Source organism: Ochlerotatus camptorhynchus, unplaced genomic scaffold (assembly GCF_037179485.1).
Source record: "Ochlerotatus camptorhynchus isolate MF236.1 unplaced genomic scaffold, CSIRO-AGI_Acam_v1.1 ptg000062l, whole genome shotgun sequence".
Lineage (NCBI taxonomy): Eukaryota > Metazoa > Arthropoda > Insecta > Diptera > Culicidae > Ochlerotatus > Ochlerotatus camptorhynchus.
This window is the reverse complement of record NW_027040552.1, coordinates 10,907,155-10,934,858: the sequence shown is the minus strand read 5'-3', so window position 1 is coordinate 10,934,858 and position 27,704 is coordinate 10,907,155. Positions and strand designations below refer to the sequence as shown.

The window sequence follows — 27,704 nt, the reverse complement described above, 5'->3', positions numbered from 1 at the left end:
AAACAATTTTTAATTATTTTCGGTAAGGTCAAGTTATGGTTCGCACATGTGCGGGTGGTACACCTACCCTACACAGCGCTGAGATCCTGCAGTTTTTAGAAATTTCTCCATGTATCTGAGTAAAAGTAACTCTCTCTCTGAGCTATTCTCTTTGTCCGTAGCTTTGCTCGATTGGAACAACTTGTAAGATCCCCTCGACAAAAATTCTTCACTGAATTTCAAATTCTGGCATCCCTGCACAAAACAGAGACGATGTAAAATTGCGCAACCACTGTACTCTTTTGACAGTTCTCCTTCGTCGCGTGAGTTTATTTTGATTATTGCGTAAACATCCTTCGGTTTAGCTGCAAATTGTGTAGGATTTTTAGTTGAAAATCCCTGAAAATCAATAAATAATGTTCCTGAAAAGTCTACAAAAGTTGACCAATGTGTTGCGGGTGGTTCCCAAGCGAACCATTTATCAAAGTGCGGCTTTGCTGAAGGTGGAAGATCGCAAGGCCATGCTCGCTTCTCTACCCGGCAAAGACGAAGGCACGGTGGGCGAGCGAACCATCGACATCGATTCCCTGATTACCAAGTAAGTATTCGGTGTTACTTAAAAATTTCCAATTATTATGGTTCATTTTTTTAAATCACTGCAGAAAAGAGCGTCTCTTCCCGGATGCCAACACGCCGACCACCCTGTTCAACGGAATGCCATTCAACGAGATTCCAATCTGCAACATTAGAGTTTCACCTAACAACACCATCATCACGATATGTGACGCCAAAGGAGTGCCGCAGTTTATTCGGTCCTGTGGGATTGAAGGCTTCAAAAACACCCGCAAGGGTACGAATATTGCAGCGCAAGCCACTGCCATCAGCATTTGCACGGTATGTTGAATTCGGATGACGCTTTTCTAGTTGTGTGACCCCGTTGGAAACGTATTTGATTTACAGAAAGCAATTGAACGTGGCTACAAAAGCGTACGGGTGACAGTTCGAGGGCTTGGACCGGGACGAATGGTAAGTTATATTTTTGAAGAATCAGTTTGTGTGATTACATTAGAAATGACGAACACTATGTGCTCTTCAGTCGGCTATCAAAGGATTGGAAATGGCTGGAATGAATATTGTATCCATCACCGATACGACGCCAGTATCGTGGAATCCACCACGGCCTCGGAAGCAGCGAAAATTGTAAAAGGTATTGGTTAATCTGTTTATTTACGTTCTGGAGAATAATCTAGCGTCGATGTGAATATTATTTTGCGCGTTCTTATAAATTCTAAAACATCTCGAAAGCCGATTAGACAGTAGATTTTTAATTCCCATAAACCCTTATGTAATAATAAGTAACGCAAGCTCGCCCCCCCTTCCCCCTTTCTTTTCCTTTGCTTTCCAATGCTACCGACGCCAGGGAGGCAGCTCCCACATCTGGACCCTACCTATCGATTCATCAACTCATGAACCGGGGACCAAAGGCTTTACTTCCCTTGTTGGTTGTTGCAGGGCACAGCCATTAGACAGTGGAATGTCCACCACGTATGACTTGATCAAGTACGATGCCTGGTTATATTCAATTTACCATTGTATGAAGGACCAAAAACGGAGGGTGAACCCGTAAGCAGAGACACTTACGCGTGATCCACATGAACAAGAAGAATCTCCTTCCAATGATAGAAATGTTCTCCCCTCCAATGAGAGGGGAGATGAACCCACCTTCAATTCACGAAATGTTAACAACAGGGAGTTGGCAATTCCACTCTCCTCATCCAAATCGTTTCAATCAGGCAGCGCGCCATCCTACCCAATGAATGTAAATGTTTATATGAAAATATGTAGAATATGAGAATATAATACTATCATTTTATATTACCTTCATTAACTTACCATTTACTGACCTGTTCGGAAAAGACAACAATAGTTTTTTTTAATAAGATAATTATTTAACCCAACTCTCCATAGAAGCTCTAGTTGCTGAAGGGATCGGAGATAATCCCAGTGACGTGTTCAGTTTTGATATTTTCACGGTCACATTGGACCTCGTCGACTCTGCCATACAGAAGCTGAAATTCTCGAACGCTGTTGGGCCTGACGGCATTCCATCGTCCATACTCAAAAGATGATCAACAGAGTTTTCAATATTTCATTACAACTAGGTATTATTTCCTTCTCGTTGGAAATCTTCGCTCCTTTCATTTCCCTTAGCCTACGGAATATTAACCCGACGAGCACAGCTGGACGTCGTATACACGAATCTTAAGGCTGCTTGCGACCAGGTTGATAAGGCCATTCTACTTGCCAAACTCGAGAAGTTCGGTGTCTCTCAAGGACTCACTCGTTGGTTTGAATCGTATCTTACTAAAAAAAAAAATTCAAACAACTCAGGCGTTTCTCAAGGCAGCAATTTGGGACCGCTGCTATTCTTGATATTCATTAACGAAATCGGTTTGATACTTTCAACTGGCTGCCGGTCATTCTACGCAGACGATGTCAAGATGTACGTGGTTGTGCGATGCTTCACTGATTGCTTGCAGTTGCAGCAGCTGATCGATAGTTTCGAAGAGTTGTGCTCTAGGAATCTCACGTTGAGTGTTCAAAAATGCAATATCATCACTTTCCATCGCAAGCTAAAACCTATTGCATTCAATTATACGATTGATAACCAGCCTCTGCAGCGTGTGGACAACGTTCGTGATCTATATTACACGGATATCATAGCTAACGCTAACAGGCAACTTGGATTCCTTTTTAAGATCTCTGCCAGACAGCTCTATATTGTTCTCTAGTTCGATCGATCTTGGAATTTGGTGTAGTAGTGGTAATTCTTCGATTTCTTTTGAATAAGAATTGCGGTCGCGTCGCTTTCCGTACACGTTCAGGCAATTAAAACAAGCAAGATCCAGTGGGTTCGAAAATTAAAGAATTGATACTATTTTGTTTTAAATTCATCATAATTAGGTATATTTGATATCTTTGTCCGCCATTAGTGGTATAAAATTTTCCTTATGAAATATTTACATGTATGACACTTTAACAAATTCTGCCCCTGGCTAGAGGATTCATCATTTGATTAAATAGGATTTCTGTACACCTTGTCAATAGGCTTTTCGTTTGCTGTTAGATAACTTTACGTGAATTCATACATAGTATAAATTCTACCATGTTACGTGCAAAAGTCCTACCTGATGCTTAAGGTCTAATTCGACGACGGAAAAAAATCAGTCGATTTCTCCCTTTAGTACCTGCTGCTAGGTATCCGATTCACAAGCTATAGGAAATAATTTACTACTTAACACAATTTAGCAGGAGAGGAATGCACAATTTTTCTATTGTTTGTCAGCTTTTGTTTTTGATTTGAACTAAGTCAGATGGATCATTACGGGAGTTGCAAGATCTAAGATCGCCTGTCGTCAAGGCATTGAGTGGAAGTCCGGTTCGCTAGGCGGATGCAAGCGGTTCTCCGGAGGTTGGTTGTCCAGTTCATCATTGGTAAATTGAACACTGGGCGGTGGCTTATTTGGTTGTGAGCGCGGAAACGAGCATTCGCCATTGGTAAGGCAATGGTTGGCCGTAGAAGGAGACACTATAGACGATACGAAACAGGTGATTTGCTTCTTGAGGCGAAGCAAAGCGCAGTTGTCCTCGTTCCAACCGTTTGATGCTTTTCTTTTCACCTTTCTCTTGCATTTCTTCCCCACGAGACTATCGCAAATTTCCGGCTGTATAGGGTTTGGCTTGTTATTGTCATTATTGCAGGCAGGTATGTAATCTGAGGTGTTTTTCTTCGGATAAGTTGATACCACGGTTGGTGGGGCACCCTCTACGACGGGAACTGACTTTCCCACGACATCTACTTCGCTTTCATCACTTTGACTAGAATCACTTTGGACAGCAAATTTTTCAGCACTACATTTGAAACTTTCGACAGGAACGTTGGAACAATTACAAGGGGCCTTACTGCAGAGCGTTTTCATCAGTTCGCAGTCGCTGTAGGAGCTGATTGGTGGCTCCTCGATTGTCATCTCATTCAAGTTGTGAGTGCGCGCCCCATCACTTCCAACTAATGTTCCTCGGGAGGTAGAAGCTTCACATTCCATCGTCTGAATACCACCGTTCGATCCAAAGCCACTGTCTCCGTCGTTTCCTCGTTCACCTTTACGCCCTTTAGAGTCACCGGCTATGTTAAGATGTTCCATATAATTGGAAATACACGACGGTGCGTAGATTACCGCGGAAGCATGGCCGCTTCTCCCAGAGGTAAGCGATGTGCCCTCCTGCCATTTATTACTAACAGGGTCGTAAACTTCTACGATGGCTAAAAAGTTCTGCCCATCGTATCCTCCCATGGCGTACAGTTTCCCATCCAGAACCGTCAACGACAAGGCACTTCTGGCGATTTTGATTGGTGCAACCAGTTCCCACGTCTGTAGTTCCGTATCGTACCGCTCAACCGACTCTAACTGCCGCGTCCCATCGAATCCACCCACAACGTAGATGTGCTGATATAGAGCTGCCACTCCTGCCCCGGAACGACCAAACTTCATCGCCGGTATAATTGTCCATTCATTATTTTCCGGATGATAACATTCTACAGTCGGTAGCCGTTCCCTGCCGTCGAATCCTCCAATGGCGTACAGTAACCTGTTGACTACGGCAACGCCAACGCCCAATCGTTTTGAGTGCATCGGTTGAACCAAGGTCCATTTATCTAGTTCCGGATCGTAGCTATTGGAAAAAGAAATCATGCTAAGTAATTTTTCGTACCGAACAGTCAAAGTGTACTTACTATTCCACCGTATTATGATACTCCGACCCTGCCGAACCGCCGACAGCGTACAGCAGTTCGTCCATTACAGCCACTCCGACTCGGTTTCGCGGAACGGACATCGGTGAACAAGGTCGCCACGTCTCCGATATCGGATTGTACCGGTCAACCCAATCGGAATCGTAAGATGATCCTGGCGAATTGTTACGTCCACCGACGGCATAGAATGTACCCTTGAGAAAGGCTGCACCAAGCCCTGATCTCGGAACCGTTAGCTTGGGAAGCGTGATCCATACATTGTCATCCACGTTGTAGCCTTCCAGCATGTCGAGGGAATGTCTGAAGTATCCGCCGGCCACAAAAATCATTCGAGTTGTGTTCGGCTTGCGTTCCTTCACGGACGGTCGTTTGTGGAGGGTAAGATCTTCGAAAATTTTCGCAAGGTATTCGCGACAAGCAGGTACCCGCTGGAGCACGTCGCAGGTTTTCATTTGTTCTTTGAGAAAGCTTGGCGTTAGCAGCTGGCAACGTACGGCGTAGAGAATGTGTTCCATTTTCGGGTACCGGTTGTCTTCGTCGTACCGAACCCACTTCAGTACAGCGTCGTATACATCCCGTTCGCCTTGTACGTTCAGTTCGTCTTTCCTTATCAAACAAATTAGTTGCATCACAGATAGTTGCAGGAATTCCTCCTCGTGGCAGATCTGTAGCGGTAAACAAATGTAGATGATTAGAATTGCGGGATTTGTGTGCGATGATCTGATGTGGTTAAAATGTGTAGTTACTTACTTTGGTAAAGTTTCGTTCAATGAACTGGTTGGCTTTTTGCCGGAGCGTTATGCAACCGTGCTGCTCGGCAAAGTTCGCAATACCAATCGCATTGGTCGGATCGAGCTGGCGCTCCAGGAAGGCACAGCACGCCTCTATTACGTTTGGCACCTGGAACATGGTAGCGGCCGGCAGTAGTTGGCACACCGTTACCTCGGTCACCCTTATGTGACCGGTGTACATGAAGAACAAGATTCGGGCCATCGCCGTTGGACAAACCTGTATCGGACAAAATACATTTGGATTAGTAATCGTATCGAGTGTGGCAACTCCCCCGAACCTACCCCTTGCAGTTTGACCCGTGACATTTCACACTCCTTAAGCCCACCGGTGAACATGGCCTTGAAGTAGGGACTCGCCGCTGAGAGGACCACCTTGTGTGCGTGGAAAGTTTCCTGCTCTATTTCCAGCGTCACGTCAGTCAGCATGTGGTGAGAACGCATCATGAACATCATCTTAAGTGCTTCCTTGGCGTAGTTCGACATGAAGAAAGTCATATCGCCTAGCTCCTCCCGGGACTGCGAGCACCCGTCGCCAGCCCCTTCCGGATCACTCAGATGATCGATGAAGTCCGTTGCGGTCTCCATTGCCAACGGCTCTGGCACCGAACTCTGTAACGATAGTAACGATTTTGAAACTTCAACGGATTCAGGAAATATACAAAATATATGAGACCGAACTTCTTCAGGTAGAATTCCATGACTACAACAAATGCTCTGATTTAGGATGGTAAATTATTATGTTCCCACCCTTGCACCTTCCAACATTCGTAAATTATTTAGATACCCGAAGCTCACCCAACAAAACATATGCATCTCGTCCCACGATTTCCCGATTTGCGCCAATCGCGCCAGTAATTAAATAGAAATTGTGCCACTTATCAGTAACAATTTATAATTGCAAGTAAATTAGCATTGTAAACGTCGAACGGTGCGGTATACTGACTCCGGCTACAGAGTTGTGAAGTATTTTACATTCCTCGAGTACCAGCCCAGCATGTATCTATGTACTACAAAAGGTACAACGGATGAGGAGAGTTGGATACCTATTCTAATTCATGCTCCTGAAGACTAAACACCTACATGAAAGCGGTGCAATCCGATTTGGAACGCAAAGGAATGTGGGGAGGTGTCTATTACCTCCAGTTGTGTTGTGTGTTGGTATACAACACTAATCTTATCACGACGACGGGTCGCTCGGCGAGATGCTTAGTCATTCTGACGATGTGCGATTACCTACGGGGCACATGTGGGGAATCCTGAGAAGAGCGGTAGATAAAATTACCCAGAAACAAAGCTGTGCAATTGGCATCATCGCAAACAACATTAAGTTATTGTCGTATTGTTCGTATTTTTGTTTGGGTTGTTACGTGCGTTTACTAGTAGCCGTCTAATGTAATGACCTTGTTATGTTTTCTAAAATGTGACTTGTGGTTCAGTGTTGATAAAGGTTCCAATTTTCGTTTTTTTTTTCAATGTGTACCAATTTTTGCGCATGCTACTGTTACCGCTCATTGCCGCCAAAATCTGCTTTGTTTACATTCTGACCAACAAAAAAGGTTTTCACTTTCTCTCTTTCTAGAGCAGCCTTTTTTTCCAATAGTTCTTATTTTCAGATACTCAGCAATTAAACGTTGACCTTCATTTTAAAACCTATTTGCCTCATATATTTTTTTTTCAAAGCATGTTGAGCGTTGTTCAAATAATTGAATCTTGACATTGTAGTGGAATATTCATTGTTTGAAAGCTTTAAAACTAATAAAATACAAAAGTCTGGACTTTACCGAACAGTTCTACATTCAGTAAAAAAAAGTAGAAGGGTCTGTGCCTAGGGGCACGAACGGAAGCTTGACGTAGGACCGCTAGTGGACGGAATAAATGTGAACAGCATTTAGTTCTTTTAATTGATCAATTATCTATTATTTCAACTCTTTCCGTTCTTGAATTGTAGGCGTACCAAATTTGTAGTAATTTTTTTTTTCAAGAGAATCAATCAAAATCACTTGCACCCCTGCTTCCAAGGTTGGGTACAAGATTACAACTCTAGAGAGCATTTTGTGTGGTTGTTGGGGGCTTGTGATTCTGAATATTGACAAACAAGCACAGATAAATTCTATTCCAACTCTTTACTGATGTAAGCTTGATGGCCCTGAAAAGGGCCGTTTTATTGAAGAGCACATCCATGGCCACTTACGCTTGGCGTGTTCAGATTAGGTGACTGCAACACGGACCTCATTTTCCAGGAACACCTTCAGCACACCTCGTAGATCAGACCGGAGATACGTTTGACACCACCACGGCGAGCCAGACGACCGATGGCAGTTATCTCGAAGAACTTTGCGATGACGCTTGGCACCTCCTTTGCCACGACCAGTCAATTGTAGAAGAGTGGACTAGCCACCACCTTCCTACTGCTGATATTGCTGTTCACCACGCCGCCCGAAGCGAAAATGAGCTAATGCCATACAGCAGCGCTCTTTTATGTCTTTTCAGGTTAAAGCAGAATGATGTGCAACCAAGTGGTATCAAAGCTACAAAGACTCCTCCCATTATGAGTAGTTTGCTATCAAGTAGCGACGCTGACTCTTTTCCTTTTGCGTACACGGCGAATGAGAACGATCCAAATTTGAGTTTAGTTCACTCATAATTGCCAAAAGTGCAGGAACTTAGCGATGAGTAAATTTGTCTCATGATTTCCTGTGGTAAACCTAAAAAATCTGCCAGAAAATGAGGAAATTGACGAAAATTTTATTCAGTCTCGGAGTAGTACCTATAGACTGAGTGAATCCAATTTTTACTTTTTTCAAATTCGGGAATTTTTCCCTGGAAAAACCTGGGAAAACATGAGGCAAATTTACTCATCGCTGAGTACCTGCACTTCATTTCTTATTTCTGAGATAACTAAACTCAAATTTGGGTCGATCTCATTCGCCGTGATATCACCTTGAAAGATATCGGCGCCCGTGGTTAGCGTGATTACCTCTCACCCCAGGAGGCCTGGGTCCAAGCTCAGTCGGCGCCACCGGCATGTTCTAAGGCATAACATCTCTGATCACGCCTTCCTTCGGGAAGCAAAGCCGTTGGTCCTCGGTTAAGTTGATGGGTCGATTGGTAGGGTCCAGATGTGGGAGCTGCCTCCCTGGCGTCGGTAGCATTGGAGCTCAGTACGGAAAACAAATCTCCGGTCACTTTTCAATAGGTCCTATCTACATTGATCAATTCTCTTCATCGACACTCTCTTTCGTAAATAACTCGGCTTCACAAATGTTTTCTGCCGTCTTCGTCGCATTAGATGCTAGATTGTAGCTTCTTTCATCGAAAATATCCGGCCGTGGCGATTCAAAGTTGATCAAGGTTGATCAAAATAATGTGTACCCCTGGTTCCAGTTTGATTACATGAGCATTTTGTGTGATCGTTGGTTCTGAATATGGACAAACAGGCAGATGAATTCTATTCCTTCTCTTTACTGTAATAAGCTTGGTGGCCCTGAAAAGAGCCGTTTTGTTGCCAAAGTTGGTGATGATTTAACCTCCGAAACCAAACAGAGTGCGTCTCTGTCACTTCAAAACGTAGATGAAATCCATGGCCGCTTACGCTTGGCGTGTTTAGTGAAGGTGACAGCATCACGGATCTCATTTTTCAGGAACATCTTCAGCACACCTCGTAAATCAGACCGGAGATACGTCAGACACCGCCACGGAAAGCCAGACGACGGATGGTAATTATCTCGAAGAATTTGCGTTTGGTTCTGAATATGGCGATGAGTGTGCAACATATTGCGCAATTCCATCCTCCCTATTCGCACGTGCCCGAGGATTGGAGACGAATGCCACTCAGACTTGTTTCGTCTACTTACTACTCTCTGACGACTGTGCTGGGGAAGCAGCATATGCATGTAGGTAATTGGTGGATTTGTTAGTTAATTCGACGCTTTTGGACAATGCTGGACATTTACCAGATTTTCAATAGTTTCTTGTTGAAAATCAACATTCGGAAGCATTGTTATCGATGCGTAGCCATATTGCTGATCGATTGGTGATAAAATTATTGAAATTGGACCAGGGGCAGCTGAGTTATTAACGTTCAAAATCTTTCGTAAATTGTTACATGTTCCATTTTCGGTTTTCACAAAGTGTACCCCCATATAGAAATCAAAGACGTAGTCCTACGTCAAAAATGCCGAAGTCGGTAGGTAATCATTTCGTATGCTTACAACTTCTTAAACAAAACCTCTGCAGTTTTAGAGATTCATGCCATCAAAAATCCACTAGGGTAAATGACGGCTTTGGCAATACTTTCATCTATTCTCGTCAGGGGATAAAGTCTTTGAATCAAGATGCTTCGCTGACATAGAAAAGTAAGACACAATTTACTCCAGTTACGCTTTTTAGTGATGAAACTAAATTAGGACCATGGGTTGAAAATGGTTCCCATAACCCCATTTTAATTTGCAGTACAGAAAATGTTCCAATAATCGGAAGAATGTAGAAACGTAAACATTTCGTATTGAATAGATCCGTTCTAAATAAGTAATAGGTGTAATAGTGTAACTATGAGAGGGCAAAGCCCTCGCTAGAATATTTATAACCAACTCCTCTACTGTCCGGCGAGTGAGGTGAGGTGACTCTCTGTCACCATCATTATGGTGAAAATATTGTGTGACGGACGTCTCCTTGCCAGAGTTGTAAAATATCAACCGTTCACGACGATTTTGACAGCTGTCGTCACTATCACGAAATGAAAATGATCTTTATGTAATTTGTCATTGAAAATGCAGTCAGTGATAAACATACACATTTACATTAAAAGTGTTTTTATGTTACTTCATATGCGAAGTTTGTAATTTTCAGAGTTGGTTGGAAATGCTATCTAACATGAAGCTTTAGTGTGTTAGTTTATTAGCTAGAGAATGGTCTTTAGAAGAGGGTGGGTAGATATTTCCGTTAGAGTACGGCAGTATGAAAATTGAATAGAAGTTAAAAATGAGCGAAGGGCCGTACAAGTACAGTACAAAGTCAAACGCACACCTTTTGCCTAAAGCTCGATTCAAAGTAAATCTGGACGCACGGTTTAATACACCACCGCACCCCTGGTGGTTGGAACAAAAAACGTTTGATAGGCATTTGTTGATGTTTTATTGACGAAGAAATTGGTGAAAAGTTTTTCTCGATTGATCGACGCATCCCGAAATTACGGATCATGGAACTTGAGCAAAGAAAATTAATTGTGCACAAACATCTAGAGAACCCTTCGTGGTCTGCCTCAAAAATAGCACAAGTGTTAAAATTCCCAAAGTCAACGGTGAGTCTTGTAATCAAACGTTACAAGGATACCCTGAGTGTGGATAGAGCACAGCGCATCTATCATAAAAGTAGCACTAGGCACAAAGAGCTGAGGAGAAAGGTGTTGAGGTACGTGAAAAGCAACCCAGGTGTCTCCATACGTGATTTGGCAAAGAAATACGATTCCAACTTTTCCACCGTGCGTAACATCCTTTCAAGAGAAGGATATAAGTCTTTGTGTGCCAGTAAACATCCGAATCGCTCTCTGAAACATAATTTAGTGGCCACAAGTCACAAGCGAGCACGATTACTATACGAACGAGTTTTAACGAAATTTGATGGCTGTATTTTAATGGATGACGAAACATATGTCAAAATGGATTATAAACAAATCCCCGGACGAAAATTTTACCTGGCAACTGGTCGTGGGGATGTCCCTTCCAGGTATCTGCAGTTGTGGCCTTATAACCAAGGTATTCATCACATCTCACACAATGACGTCGAAGGTTTACATTGAAGAGTGTCTGAAAAAGCGGATTTTACCCTTCATTCGGCTTCCGCCAGCGTGGTAGCCGCCCTTGACGCCGAGCACGCCACACACCCGTGGATCCAAGCCATCATCCGGTCTGTTCCACCAAACACCACCGTCGCCTGGATACCCGGTCACTGTGGGATCCAGGGTAACGTCGAAGCTGACCACCTCGCATCTTCAGGTCGACAAATGAGCAAGTTAACAAGAAAAGTTCCAGGCCCGGATCTGAAAAGCTGGCTTTCCAAAATTACATGGGAGTCTTGGAGGCAGGACTGGCTGGACTCACGAAATCTGTTCATCCGTAAAATTAAAGATGAGACACGCCGCTGGGAGGACTTACCTGACCACCGCTCTCAAGTAGTGATCTCCAGGCTTAGGTCAGGACACACCCGTATCTCACACAACATAACGGGAAATGGCGAATTCCACCGACCCTGTCCACTGTGCCAGATCCACCATTCGGTGGAACACTTTATATGCCACTGCCCGCAATACCAAGGAGCTAGAAACTTGTTCGACATCCCCGGCAGCATCCGATACGCCCTCAGTGAAGATCCTTGCCGCTCAGCGGCACTACTGGCTTTCCTCCGCGAGGCAGGCCTGTTCTCTCGAATATGACTACAGCCGACCGAGACATTACCTCCGAAAGCGGACCCCTCAATGATGCATACTGTCATACCCTCAACTCCGACTATGAGGACAACTACCTGTACACCACACCACGACCGTATCTTAGATATCACTCTGTATAACATAAGTATTCCAAATTAAAGGGACTCCCTTCTGGAGCCTCCCCCATCTTTCAGAAATGCCCCCTCCGGACACTTTTTTCAATTTTTTAACTCTGTAATTTGGGGAAACCCCTTCAGGGGTTCCCGGAGATGAACCAGCGTTTGGCTGAAAATCTCCTTAATAAAGACAACCAACCAACCAACCTTCATTCGGCAACACAAGACCAGCGTTATGTTTTGGTCGGATCTAGTCAGCTGTCACTACCATAAGGAGGTACTAGAATGGTATGCTGCAAACAATGTTAATTCCGTCGCCAAAGAGATTAATCCTCCGAATTGCCCTGAGTTCAGACCGATTGAAAAATATTGGGCAATTGTCAAGCGACAACTTCGAGGATGCGGTAGAGAAGTGACAAATGCACAACAAATGCGTTTAAAGTGGAATAAGTTCGCCGGTACAGTGTCACCAGCGACTGTGCAGATCATGATGGCATCGATCACAAGTAAAGTGCGACAGTTTGTTCGAAACGATGAAATGTAATAACTTGTTATATATAGTTTGAAAGCTGAATAAATACCCTTTTGTTTGACGTTTTGATCAACCGTGTATGTTGTTTAATTCTTGAGTTATGATCACTTATTTACTTTGAATCGGACTTTAACCCGTACGATGTACGCGGAGGTTTGAAGTATGTCTTCAAATCTACAGCCAAAAAATGTGCGCCCGGTTTTGCTCATTACTGTCTGCGGCTGTGGAATAGTTTTAGCGACATTTCATCGCTACCTAAAGCCCCACGTTGCCGAAAGCATTTCCATTCGATGGTGTGTTATAATGCAATTTTTATTGAGATTTAGCTAACAAATAGACATTTTCCTGAGATCTCAGTAAAAAGTAAATCTCACGAACACTAAAATCCAACATCCATATATAAAAATGAAGAAGAAGAAGAAACAAAAAGGTATCGCGATATCACAACTACTTAAAAAGGTAGCGCGCGGTCTCACGCAAACTTTTGTGCATCTGGAGAACTCTATGACAAAACTCGGCACTGACTCCGTGCAAATAAAATGGGGAGGGAAAAGGTCTCTTCGTTTAGATGCAGATTTTCATTCGATATATCGTAAATAAATGGATCATAGATAAGAGGGTGGGTAGATTCACGATTTGGGGCCGAGAAATGGTTGCCAGAATGCGCCAGTACTGCAGCGTGACGTCACGTGTGAACTCAGTGTTAATCGGCTGAACCTTTTTGACAGTTCAGTGGTACTGTTTACAAGCACTTAGTCGTTTTTTCCTAAAAAAAAAATCACGGCGCCGACTGAGATTGTACCCAGGCCTGCTGGGGTGAGAGATAATCACACTTACCACTACACTACCGACGCCGCTTAGTCGAGCTATTAACAAAAGAGAAAATCGATGAAGAGAATCGATTATCGCAGTTAAGCCCTTATGATTATGAACGCTAGATTTATAAGTTTCAAAATATTGTCGCGCTTAGGCCGTTCGCAATGCTGAGTTTCAAAATTGTTTCAAACTACTCGTCAATTCTATAATTTGAAACTGTCAAAAATAAAACTGCAACACGATCAGCGCAACGCACAGTTCTAAAAGATGTTTGTAATCATCAAGTTCCATAAACTTTACTGATCTCTATGAAATTCTCCGTTTTTATTTGTGAAGCTCTCGAAACATCTCTAACACATCCAAAGAAATTTGAAACAGAGTTCCATTCGTGTTTCAAACTCGCTCAGAAATAAAACAGAATAGTCGAGCAGTTGCAAATCTGGTGCAAAATAGTGCTCGAATAATGAAACTTCAACTCAGCATTGCGAGAGGTGCGTTTCTGTTCTAGTTTCAAATTGAAACAGTCCTTATAAAATACAACAGGATTGCGAACGGCCTTATGTTAAATTCTCATTTGGTTACGGTAGAAGCGCGCCGCTCATAAGCGCGATGCAACTCCGCCCATAAGGATTATACACAGATGTGTAACTTTGATAGTATTTTATGGCAGCGAATCCTGGATAAAGAGCCGCCGTGTGTTAAATCAATGGGCGCAGTCGTACGGCCATAAACAGAAAACAGATGGTAAAATCCCTTTTTGAGAAATGATCCTGCCACACACAATATTAAAGAGATTATATTGCTACCTCCAATGCGAAGTAAACAGTGAGACAGAGATAAGATTGGTATCACTCCCCCCTTTTTTGAACCAATTTTCTGTCAAACCAGCGTCTGATTATAGAAACGCGAGAATTTTTATAACAGGGAATCTCCTCCTCTTAGGTATCACTTTGTGCTCTAATTGTGTTACCTGATGCTTTATTATTGCACAACAAATGAAGAAACACTCACCGTAAATATCATCCCGAATCCTAACTGAAGTCTCTTTACTCAAGGTTCTCTTCTCAATATTAACCTCGTGAAACACTCTTATCCAAATGTTATCTTTTCCAGCCTCTAACACTAATCAACCATGTCTAACAATGCTCGAAGAATGACTGCCCTAGATCTAGATGAAACGAAAATAAAAACGAGAGACGATTTAATGTGCGCGGTCGAGCATATCATACATGTTTGAAGTAGCTGATATCTACCTAGCCCCTGACCCTGGCTAGTCTTGTTTCATCAATTAACAGCAGCAACAACAAAAGAAGCGGCAAGTCATGCTGCCATGCATTTCTCCATTTGTCGCACTTTGCCGACAGACGTGAAAGAAACTAACTTACGTACCATTTCACTGATATCGGAAATTGTATTTATTGGCAGTCTGATTCAGATACGGGGGCCGCGGGGGCCTTATCATTTTTGTACACTGAAAAAAGTTTTCACAGAGTTTCTATTAGGAACGCACATAATATTTTTTTTCCAATAACAAAGATAAGGATTTTTATCTGAATATCACATAACATAATAAATTCTATGTAAATAATCATATAGATTTTATTTGACACATAAGGTTCATGTGATTAAGTTGTGCAATTTCCAATTATGGGATCACATTAAAGTTATGTGAAATTCACATGGATATTTTCCACTGGTTATGTGATTTATTTTATTGTTTGACAAAGATCCTGTTTGGCTAATAAAGGGTTCGTCACCCTATATTTGTGGGCATCGTGATTGTATACACTGAAGCAAATAAATTTAAAAATTCCATAAGGCATGACATATGAACAAGGGCCTGACTGGCGGCCATGTTTTTGATGCCATCATTTGCTCTTGTCTTTCTGCTTACAACACGATGTTCCGTCCCTTTTCACCATGTATGCGTCAGGCGGTCCGTATTTAAATAAGGCCCATGATGTTGCCTACTGTCAAACATATAGGATTGATATAGGGTTGCCAGCCCCTTGCTTATAAACCTGACTAAGTTTCATTTCATAAGACACCTATGAATTCCATAAAAACGACTTATGAATGATTATCGTAGTACATTCGGTGGTTATTATACGCCTTTAGCCAATCCGATTCCTCAAGCGTTGATCAATCATCTGAACGTTCAAGGTTCGAATCCAGTCTGCTCCATTTTATAATACTTTTTTTTAGTTTGATAAGCTGAATTATGAATTTGGTTCGTGACGTATGAATTATGTTTCATACGTCAAACTTATAATTTCAATAATAAATCCTTGTAGCGAAAAATCTTAGGTGGTTCTTAAGGAATTCTTAAGTTTATTTGCCTCAGTGTACGGTAGGCGGCATTATTCGTTTATACCTTCGACAGACATGATGTGTATGGACGAGTGCACGGATGGATTTGAGTTCACTCTCTCGGAAAAAAAAGTGACACAAGCGGCGGGCAATGTTTGCTAATCATGAACATCAATGGAGCTAAGGTCTACCTCGGATTCACTTTTAATTTCAACCCTGTTTGGATGATATACCAAATGTTTGCTTAGAGTCGTGTTGATGAACTCTGATGTCGATGTCAAAGAAGCTTGATATTCTTGATCGGGATTTAATCCGAGGATAATACCGGTTGGTGCTTATCACCACAAATGTTCATAATTCTGCTCCAACCGATATTATCCTCGGATTAAATCCCGAAAACGAATGACAGGCTGTTTCATTGTCGACGTCAATGTTAATCGATACTATCTTTAACAAACATTTGGCTGATCCTCCAATCAGGAACGGTATTAATAGTTAATGCGTGTTAGAGCTTACCTCCATTGGTGTTCATGATTAGTAAACTCAACGTCTGACTGAACTCAAAACCATCCGTGCACTCGTCCATAGAGCATTTGATGAGACGTTTCTGATTAAACTTATGAATGCACTTTGACAGGAGGCGGTTACCTAAGTCAATGTGGCCTCTGCTAGCATGTCAAAATAACATTCGCCACACGCTACACGACTGCGGCATGTTGTATGATGCCACATCGCCGCTATATCAGTTCACCCCCTGACCTAACGACTGTGATGGCGGTAAGCTCCAACTCGGATTAACTTTTCATACCGTCCCTGTTTGGATGATCTGCGAAGTGTTTGCATAGCATCGTGTTGAATAACTCTGATGTCGACATCAAAGCAGCCGGACACTGTTGATCGGGATTTAATCCTCGTCATACCTCGTCATACCTCGATATAACGTAACTCGATATAACGTAACTTTCGCCTCGATATAACGTAACTTTTTTTAAGTCTAAAACTTGAAAAATATCAACTCAAAATAGATTATTAGCGTTATAAATACATTTTAAATTATTTTATACAAAATATTATTGAATTTTTCATACAAAGGTTAACTGAATAAACATCATTTTTATCCGAGAGAGAGAGAGAGAGAGGAGCCAGCTCTATGACGGATGGTTTGTTTTCTTTGTTGGTATGCGAAGGCAAGCCTGGGTCCGCACGAAAAAAGTTGTTTTCAAGAGACACAAGGTGCCTTTCCTAACAAAGACATCATATAGTTGTTACCAAACGAAACAAGCCGAAGTCGCATTTCCTTTCGAACTTCGGACGATCACCCAACACACGATTTGCGGACCGGTGGATAGGCTCCCGCTAGCAGCTTGCACCCAGGTTGCCTACAAGAGCGCTCCAGCCAGAGAAGTAGTGAAGAAGCCACACCGTCACTATGCAGTTACTCATCGTGATAAACATCACTGTGGGCCACCGTCATCAAGCGCCTTATCGTCATGACGAACAACATCAAACTAGCTCACCATAGCTGTGAAGAAAGTGCCTAAAGATCTCAGAATTCCCCAACCACGACAAAGATCGAACCCGCCGCTACGAGAAGAATACGAACCTGTGTGTAATCCACACTAAGTGTGTCATCATCATCTCAAAAGACCTCCCGTTGCTAGTATTATCAGCCTTCTACACTTAAGTGTAACTAATAGCGAATTTGTTTATTATCCAGGTTGGAACCAGTTCCAACCCGTGCGAACCCGAGCTTATTGTCAGTGCGAACCTCAACCCGAGCCAGGTTACAAAAATAATCTTGATTCCCGATCCAGGTTGGAACTGAATCAAAAACAAATTCGCTATAAACCAAAGGGCCCTTGTCAAGGCCATCCAATTTTTTTTGCAAAAGAGTAAATTTAAAATTGTTGCTAACGTCCGTTTACCTCGCTGCCAGACATACCACGTCATCACGCCCAATCCTCGTAGGTAGTTATCCAAGGACCGAAACATTTGTGAGCAAATACCTGTGGTGTCAGAAGTAGTAGTAACATTACGTTTATTTCCATTGACTATGATAATGATAATGAGACCCCCAATATAGTAAAGAAAGACAGCTTGACGTATGGCTGTATTTCTTTACTATATTGGGGGTCTCATTATGAAATCGGAAATGAGCCATGTAATGTTTATAAATGGAGAAATAAACCAATAATGGGAAATATTTCATTCGACGATTTCAATACATCCAGCAATTTTGACGTGGGACTTCGTCGGTGATTTCTATATGGGGGTACACGTTGTGTAAAACCCAAAATGGAACATGTAACAAAACTATGAAAGATTTTGAACAGTTATAAGTCGGTCCATAGTTGATGGATTTTAATTCTAAACAAGCCAATCGATTGGAAAGTCATCTACAAATCTGTTAAATGAACACTTTGTCAATTTTCAACAGGTCATTATTGAAAATTGCACGAATGTGCAACTGTTGCTATCATAATCATAATGCTATTATAATCACCGATTACCTGCAAAAAGCGCTTTCTCTAACACAGATTTAAAAATGTATTTCACTCCGGTCTTGCCATACGGTGTTTATTCAATCACCGCGTGTGGTGAGTGGTGGTATCCGGTCGTCATCAACAGCAGCAGCAGTGCTTTCGGCGCTTGACGTTCTCCAGTACATAATGAAAGCCTGCCCGAATTTTTTGGTTTCAGCCCTCGATTCATCGAAGAAAGAGGAAGAAGCCGCACCGCTACTGATCGGATTCAGTTGCACGTCGTGCGCCACAGTGGGCCAAGTGCGTCCAAACAACATACAGCGCGCGAGCTTTATCTGTGTTGAACACCCCAATAGTAGCTCAGCATTACTCAACCATCACGACAAAACGATCCTTTTCAGGACCACCATAAATTTGTTAAAGAGCTCTGCAGTTAACAAATAACATTTTTCATATAATCCCACGTAGTCCTACGTCACCATTGCGTACAGAAAGGTTTTGTAAACCTGTTAGATGACTAGAAAAAAATTGGGTCATCTTTGGGTTACAATAAACAATTTTCGATAAAAATAAAATAAAATTTTGCTTCGATATAACGTAACTCGATATAACGTAATGTTGCTTTATATCGAGGTACGACTGTATCATAAAATTCTGCAGGCAAACAAGCTCCTATCATTTCGTAAAATGGACTATTATACCACGGAGTGAATGTCAGATGAGAAAATAAATTTCTAGATGAACGTGAAAAGGGCCAATTATAAACAATTATGGAAATCTGTCAGCCAATATTTTTTTATTAACTGCGGCTCTAGCCTTTCCAGTAAGCTTAGTTTTTATAAATCTGACTAATGTTGTCTTCGCAGCTGCCTTTTATAGTTTAAATTTTAATATTACACCCAAGAGGATCAATCATGTCGAAATTCTCATGTAATTTTAATGGTCACAAAAATAAACAAATGCAGTAAAAGCAGCGTAATGTCAGTTCATGCACTGTATTAATGATAATTTTGTCCTTTTTGGCAAGTAATATTACACCATATTTTTGACACAATTGAAGTGCATCCACTTTGACGTGATATCAAAATTAATTTTTTGCTGTGTAGTTCCAAATCAACAGTGTCAAAAAACAACGTGACCGAGTCAATAAATGAACTCAGCCTTTCTCAGTAAATTTCAATAATTGAAAAAATGTATGTCTCCGTAGAATTGCCTCGTCTCTCTAAGAATATTTTTTTTGATGATTTTCCTGAATCTCATTCAGTAGATCACAAATATTCGACACCGGTGCTGTAGTGGTAAGCGTGATTGCCTCTCATCCCAAAGAGCCTGGACTCGATTCCAGTCGACGCTGCCGGGATTTTCTGAGAGATCCCCGGTCCATGAGATGATGCGTTGATAGGTAGGCAGGGTGTCTACTACCTGGAACAACCTGGAAAACCGGTAATTTACAGGGAATTTTATTTTTTCTGGAAAACCTGGAATATTCAGGGAATTTTGGTTCCACTCAGGGAATTTTCCAATTATCACTTCATTCGTAATTCAAAAGAAGTTTTTCGTTCAGTTTCTCGAAACGTTTCTTAAGGACACTGTCCTTGACAAGTATCTGACAGCTAAGAAAACGTGTGCGAACGAGACAAGTTCATTAAGAGAGTTTTGTCATGCTCGCTCTTCGCTGATTTGTATGTGGAGGATCAAAATCGTCGTAAAAAGGAAACAGCCGAAAAAGAGAGACTGGCAACCGTCAAAAGGAAGTATACGAAGCATGTATTGTATAAGAATAAGCATGCCAGACAGCAGGTCTGAGAGTACACAGAGAATTTTTTTTTTTTGGGCTTCAGAGAGGGTCGGTGATCTACTGAGAAATTTGTTGAGCTTCAGGGTAGTTCGTAGATCTTGAGAACAGAACTACAAACAAATTAAAAGTAATTAACAGAAATTAATAAAAACAAAATCACAAGAGAGGTCGTAGATTTTCAGATAAATGTTCAAAGAAATTTTCAAAACTTCAAGCAAGCAAGACAAGTTCAAGAATCTACAGTGAAATATAAAGTATTTCACAGAAGTTTGGAGATCCTCGAAACATTATTCAACATCAGAAAAGTTCGTAGATCTTCAGAACAAAGCTACAGAACTTAGAAAAAAATACAGGACATCTGAAAAAAATCACAAGAACCTCAGAAATGTTAATGGATCTTCAGTAAAAACTGCAGAACTTCAGGGAAGTTCGGCGATTTAAAAAAAAATATTTAAACAATTTCAGGAAAATTCGTACATTTAAAACTTCAAAGAAGCTCAAATATTTTCAGATAAATTTTGACAACTTTAGGTAATCTTCAAGGAAATTTTTAAATCTTCAGGGTAACCCGAGAGGAATTTACAAAACATCAGAGAAGTTTGCAGATCTACTGAGAAATTTATTGAGCCTCAATTTTTTCTTGTAGATCTTGGGAATAGAGCTACGGAGCTTAAGACAACTTTACAGAACTTTAAAGATATTTGCAAGAATTTGACAGAAAGTTTCACAGTTTCTCACAAATGTGTGATCATCAGAAAAATTCGTTACATGTCAGTAAAGCACCTCAATTCCAAAAACAAATCGCAGCGAAGTACAAAAGTACAATATTTTGCAGAACTCCATGAAAGTCGGAAATAGATAGATCTAAAGAACTTCAGAGAAGTTCGTAGACCTTAAGAGAAGTACGTAGACCTTAAGATAAGTCCGTAGACCTTAAAAGAAGTCCGTAAAACGTCAGAAAGTTCGTACGTTTTTAGAAAAATTTGCAAAACTTCAGCAAAACTCCCAGATCTTCGGGAAAGTTCGCCGTTCTGTAGATCAAGAATCCACAATGAAATTTAAAGAGCTTTAGAAAAGTTCGAAGATCTACTGTAAAATTTATTGATCTTCAAGGCAGTTTGTAGATCTTTAGAGCAGAAATACAGTACTTCAGAAAGCTTTACAGAATTTGAAATAAATTTTAGAAACTTCAGAAAAGTTCAGAGGGTAGATCGTAAATCTACTCAAAAATTAGCAGATGTTTAAATAAATTGTCAGAATTTTACTGCAGTTCTTGAAAAAACGTCAGAATACTTCCTAAAACTTCCGGAAAGCTCAAAAATTTCTAGATAATCTTTTAATTCTTTAGAAAATTGTATAGATGTTCAGAGATATTTGCAGATATTAATTGAACCATGAAAATCTACAGAGAAAATTACAGAACTTTCGAGGAGTTTGTAGATTATTAGAAATTTTGTGAATATCAGAGATAATTGTTGATCTTCAAGGATCTTAAATCTTCAGGGATTCAGGAACCTTGTAGATTTTTAGGAAAATTTTCAGAACTTCTGAAAAACACACAGAACTTTAAAGAAATCTGTAGAACTACCGAGAAATTTGCAAATTGTCAGGAAAGTTTTTTTTTTTTTTTTTTGGTTTGTTTTTTTCCGTCGATCTTGTTTTCCGTGCTGAGCACCAATGCTACCGACGTGCCAGGAAGGCAGCTCCCACACCTGGACCCTACCTATCGAACTCATGAACCGGGGACCAACGGCTTTACTTCCCATCCGAAGGAAGGCGTGATCAGAGATGTTATGCCTCAGAACATCCCGGCGGCGCCGACTGGTATTGAACCCAGGCCTGCTGGGGTGAGAGGTAATCACGCTTACCACTACACCACCGGCGCCGTTAGGAAAGATTGTTGTTCTTTAAATAAACTTTACCGGAGAACAGAAACAAAACTTCAGGGACGTCAGAAGGTTTGAAGATCTTGAAGAATTGAGTTGTTAACAGAAATATTCAGAACTCAAGGAATCATGTATATCTAGTGAGAACTTTTCCCACTAGCTTGTCTAAAGTTGGTATCGACATCCTGGCGAAGTTTTGAAATCCATTTTCATCTTCATATCGCAGCTCTTGATGGACAAGATGAGCCAGATCCCTGCCGGTGTTCCTCCTGAGCAACCATTTCCTACTCCACAAAGTTCATCTTCTCTTTCTCATTTTATTTAAAATAATAAAAGCAAATACGTCTGCCGAAATTAGAGCAATTTTCCGGTAATTCATGATGGAAGTATTTACTTTTGATTCCTGATACAGTTTTGTATTAAAATCTAAATTGACAGTTCTTTATATATGTGCAAGCAGTGTGAACACCAGCAAACAGGGGGGTTCGACAAAGTGTGTCGAAAGTAAATTCGAGCAGATTTTTCATAATGGTGGCGGTCAAAATCAGATAGTCTAAACGGACCTTAAGAGATTTTAGACATGTGAAACCATGATTTATGATTTATTCTGTCTTGATCTTCCAAACAGAGTTGGACTCAAACATATTATCAAAGTGATATTTTGTTTTTGAAAGCATATTGTTATCAAATTTTGATATATCGTTTTATAGAAATAGTATAGACAGGTTTCTTACTCGTATTTATATTCTTGATTTAAAAAAAATACCACACAAATACCAAAAAAGAATGTAATATTTGATTAACGTAATGCATGCTACTGTTTGAATAACTAATGTGATTGCAAAAACCAAATACAATATTACACCCATGGATATAATTTCTTTTCGCAAATTATGTGTAGGATAAATGCACCAATAGTGGAGGTACTTTAGTGAAATGTGTTCCTATGGTGGCTTATAGAGTCTCCCTAAGCCGCTATAGAAGTACATTGTACTAACGTATCTCCACTATTGGTGCATTTACTGAACATAAATTGTACAAATTAATATTAAACAACCTATGTGCATCTGTTCTGCTGTAATATTCAATAACTTTTTTGCTGTGCCGACTTATAAGTACCAACGCCCAAGTTTGAACAATCGAAAATAACATAAATCAATAAGTACATAAAAGGGATTCCAGGTGGATAAATAGATAAAATAATAATGTGTATAATTTGTATGCACCTGGAATTTTTTTCATCCGACCTGGAAAAACCTGGAAAACTCAGGGAATTTGATTCCTTGGATTGAGTAGACACCCTGGTAGGGTCCAGGTGTGGGAGCCTGGGAGCTGCCTCTCAACAAGATCGACGGTAAACGATCAAGGAAAAAAAAGATCACAAATATTATAACAGAGTACTTTAGGCCTGGCTTTACACTAAGAGGAAGAGGAGATAACCCAGGTAACATTGCAAGTTTTATCACGGTTTTAAAGCATGCTACAAGTCTAATTCATAGTCTACAGAACACCCATAAAACCCTAATTGTAACTTGGGAACTAACTTCTTTTTGTCTGTGACGTGTTCTTCTTCTCTCGCGGAAACGACCGTGCAAAAACTATTTCACTATGGGCGACGCAGTCGACTGTCAAAATACAAGAAAATAGATTCCCTGTTGTAAAAATTCTCGCGTTTCTATACGTTCGCCAGACCAATCAGGCGCTGGCTCGCGTTTGTCAGAAAATTGGTTCATAAAAGTCTCCTCTTCCTCTTAGGCTTTACATAGTCACTGAGTTAGATTGAACGGTTGAACGAATACATAATCAGCGTGAGTCGGCGAAATTTTTGGACGATTGTAGTACACATCGCTGACCGGCAAGCAACATATGTAGGGTAAACGCAACTATAGTGGAGGTACGTTAGTGTAATGTGTTCCTATAGTGGCTTGAGTCACCATAATCCAATATAGAAACACATTGCACTAAATTACCTACACTATAAGTTGCGTTTACCCTACTACATATTATGTAGGTAAACCTGATTATTTTTTTAAATTGTCTTGGTCTTGGTAAAATTATTGATGGTCCGAAAGTGAGGATAACAAATTAAACAAACAAACTTTTTGAATGGAGCGAAAGTGAAGATAACGAACTTCGCACTTGAAAATGAGATTACACACTACTAAAAAGTCATGTAAATTTCGGTTCCCTGAACCGACAGATGTAAGCGGGCCTTTTGATATAAGAATCAGTTGAAAGAAACGTGAAAATCAATTCAATCAAACGTTTTCTTCGTCGACTAGCTGATGTTTCGGAGTTGAGAACACTTAATTTTACATAAAATGTTTGTTATGATGTAAATGATTTACGTCCAATATAGATTACGTCTCGTGTAAAAGTAGTTATTTCTAAGTGTGTAGGTAAGTGTGCGTACTATAAACGTTCGAAAGGTCAATAGACTATTTTACGAAATGACAGGAGTTGGTATGCCTGACAGAAATCGATGATATTGATGTTGCTTTTCACAGCCGTTAGGTAACCGCCTCCGGTCAAAGTTTATTCATGTGCTGAAAAAGAAACGTCTCGTAAAATGCTCCGTGGGTACCAAATTATTATTTGAGCGGTTTCTAATATTTTGAAACCAGTTGCATTAATTTGTGATGTCATTTGAAGACAATAGGAGAAAAAGTCAACCGTGCAAAAAAGAAACGGGTGAACCTAAATAAAAATATACGAATCATCTAATCATCGGACTATGGCGATCGTGACGGTCATCACGAAACATGCTAACGAAAATGACGTATTCTTCCACCAACAGTCAAACTAATTCTGATCTGGGTCATGGTCTGGTAGTGACATCATTGTTGTGACTATGGCGATTTGCTACAGATAGAGAAAGGTGTCGCCCGTTTGCACATACAGTACCGTTTGAATGTCAGGGGAAAAAATAACACCCCTTCCAAATTTTGACACGTTTTTCCTCACACTTGATATTTATTGGCGAGATTTCCACAGCAGATTAGTTCTGCATTTTTTTTGCTGGATCACAGACTCAGTTGTTTACAAATCAGAATTTTGCAGAGATCTCAGCTAACAAATAAATATTTTGCAGAGATTCCACCTAAATTATATGCCGTTTTTTTCATAGTGTTTATTTGCGAGGCTCAATGTTTGCATGAGCTGAACGGAGCCTAGAAACTAATATTTTTGTGTACATTTAGGGGGATTAAGTGCTGCTTGAAACTAGCTCGGGGTGAACTACTTAGAACTATATCGCTATATTTATAGGCGAATAGCGAATAGTATATCAGGAACCAATTGAGCGGTCAAATAGTGGAACCAATCGAGCACATCACTACCAACAATAGAAAAGAGCACATCAGCTTTTGCGAACAAAACTTCGGAAACCCATTTCCCGTGACTCAAGGCTCGCCTACGCAACTCAACAGCATCATCGGGTTGGGGAAAGTTACCCCTACCGATGATGCTGTTAATTTGCGTTCGGTTGGCGAAGAAAAACTATCATAGTTTTATTTTAAAAATTGATAGTACCTCTTCAATTGTTGATGTTCAATATACATTAGACTGCCAATGAATGTATGGGAAAAATTTGACCATCAAATTTCGCTAACAAACCATATACAAAATGTTTATTGCCTCGAAAAATGACCCTATGCAAAATTTGAGCTCAATCGGACATGATTTAGGGGTGGCGCAAAGTAAAAGTTTGATTTTTTTCACTCTCGAAAATCTCCCAAGGGGGGTACATGAAATTTCGGAAATCAAAAAATTTTGTTTGATGCCAAATGTCTTAAAAATGCATGAAACGTCGAGATTTGGTGTTATCTCGATTTTTTTTTTCGAAAATCGACTTTCTGGGACTTAGAATTTTTTTTCATGAGTTCTATATGGAATATAGAAGATTGATGAGTCGGCTTATAAAACTGTTCACAATTGTCTCCAACCTGCTTATATATCGAATTAAACCACCATTTAGAATCTAATACGAAATAATTCACTAGGGTGGTCCAATTATTCTTCATTAGGGTGGTCCAAAAATCAAAATAGATATGTAAAAACCATTACTTTTTACCAAACGCATGTATCTGAAAATATCATCATGTTGTGTTTTGGAATTTTTAAGAATCCAAACTTCAAAACATTTGATGATATTACTTTTAAGTATCTGAGACCACGTAAAATAGAAGCATAGACAGACATAAATCGTAGAATAATTCCGAAAATTGTACAGGACAACCGTTAGTGCTGTTTAGTTAACAGTAAAATCTGACGAAAGTACAATGACTTTTTAACATATCCACCTAATACGGGATGTGTTTCTTTTAAATTCCTACCCTATAGAGGTGCCAAAAAAGTACCCGCATAAAGCATATTCTTTATCTGGCTTCCTTTTGGGTATTAATTAAAAACATACACTAACAGTGTTCTCCTACAGGCAAGCAACGGTCTCATTACTTATTTCTACGTAAACTTTTCTACTTATGCTTTAGCATAAAAAAGGATGCGATCTGAGGATGTATGATCAAGCAGTAGTGCGTTTGAAGAAGACAACAAGCAGAGAACTGATAGAGAATAGTACGACAGTTTGTTAAAAATGGTTGACATTTGGCTAATTGGAGAATATCTGCCGTCGTTCGGCCATTCTGTTAACTTGCCGACGTATAGTGAAGTTTATATATGTTTCATTTGCGTGCTGAAAAAAAAAGTTGTAAGCTTAGTGCCTTCCTAACAATAAAGGAATTAAAGGATGCTTGGAAGAAAAAAAAACTTAACACATTTGGTAAATGACATAGGCATAAAGAAAAAACTGTTGCTATTTTTCAAGCCTCATTAAAATGCAAACTTAGAATGGCTAAGAAAGACGTCGAAAAAAGGAACACTGTAAAGTTAATTCGGTTGAGCCTTATCAAATAAATTAATAAACAAAAAAAAAAGGTATGGATGATGATTTTTTTTAAAATAGCTATTTCGGAAATAGAAAGATTGGCATTATTAGAGTTTTATGAAAAACAAACTAGAGAGCAACACCACCGTGATGATTATCGAGAGGTTCTACAACTTGCCATTTTATATTTGGGTGGAAAAATCGATGAAAAATTACAAATAAGAGCTCCTGGTGCGTTCCACAATGCAAGGTGGATGGCCAAAATCATTTATTAATTGAAAATATTTATTCTTCAGCATGAATTTGCTTTCCCAGATAAAACTAAAAATCAACTAGTTCGATTTTGTGTGTTCATTGTAAAAATTTATTTGAAAAGTTGGTTTCTTTCTCCGTGTGCTGCGATGGCACCCAACAACGATCTGAACCTGTTAAAAATATTGAAGGAATATGAAACTGTTGATGAAGACGTTGCGAAAGCAGTACATAAAGGAATTTTAAATCACTTGCAATATTTGGACAACAGCCTTATCGGACTATGTCTGTTCGACGAAAATGTAGACCTCCCGGTTAAGAAAAAGGTCATCGAAGCCTTACTTCTATCAGGTAAATGCTTTAATTGATACATTTGCATTTAATTTTCTAATGATTTTTTTTTTTTTACAGATACTCATAAAAACATTACAGCCAGATCCATTGTTAAATCCAACGATATTTCAACGATTGAACTACACTCGTTTGTACAAGGCAGCAGTGGTATTGAAAACTTATTCAAAGCTCTCCAAATTCCGAAGTAGTTGGAATGTCGATATGGAGCAGTGGAGTAGTTCCATCGAGTTTAAAAATGCCAAAAGACGGGTTCAATGTTTGGAAGTAG

General features: G+C 40.3%; 2 protein-coding genes across 2 annotated transcripts in view; one reads left to right on the top strand and one right to left on the bottom strand.

Moving 5' to 3' along the window:
• The first annotated feature begins 331 nt into the window (after positions 1 to 331).
• Positions 332 to 1,228, top strand: mRpS11 (mitochondrial ribosomal protein S11). Its single transcript, XM_065239702.1, has 4 exons — positions 332 to 577; positions 642 to 873; positions 940 to 1,005; positions 1,076 to 1,228. The coding sequence occupies exons 1-4, from the start codon at positions 396 to 398 to the stop codon at positions 1,181 to 1,183; spliced, it is 588 nt and encodes a 195-aa protein (XP_065095774.1). The 5' UTR covers positions 332 to 395; the 3' UTR covers positions 1,184 to 1,228.
• Positions 1,229 to 2,966: 1,738 nt separating this feature from the next.
• Positions 2,967 to 27,704, bottom strand: part of Keap1 — a 48,304-nt gene continuing 23,566 nt past the window's right edge. Inside the window, exons 2-5 of the mRNA XM_065239822.1 lie at positions 5,863 to 6,189; positions 5,540 to 5,797; positions 4,772 to 5,454; positions 2,967 to 4,710 (exon numbers count right to left, since the gene is read on the bottom strand). Coding sequence (XP_065095894.1) covers positions 3,396 to 4,710; positions 4,772 to 5,454; positions 5,540 to 5,797; positions 5,863 to 6,165 — 2,559 coding nt within the window. The 5' untranslated portion in view covers positions 6,166 to 6,189 and the 3' untranslated portion in view covers positions 2,967 to 3,395. The remainder of the gene's footprint in view (positions 4,711 to 4,771; positions 5,455 to 5,539; positions 5,798 to 5,862; positions 6,190 to 27,704) is intronic.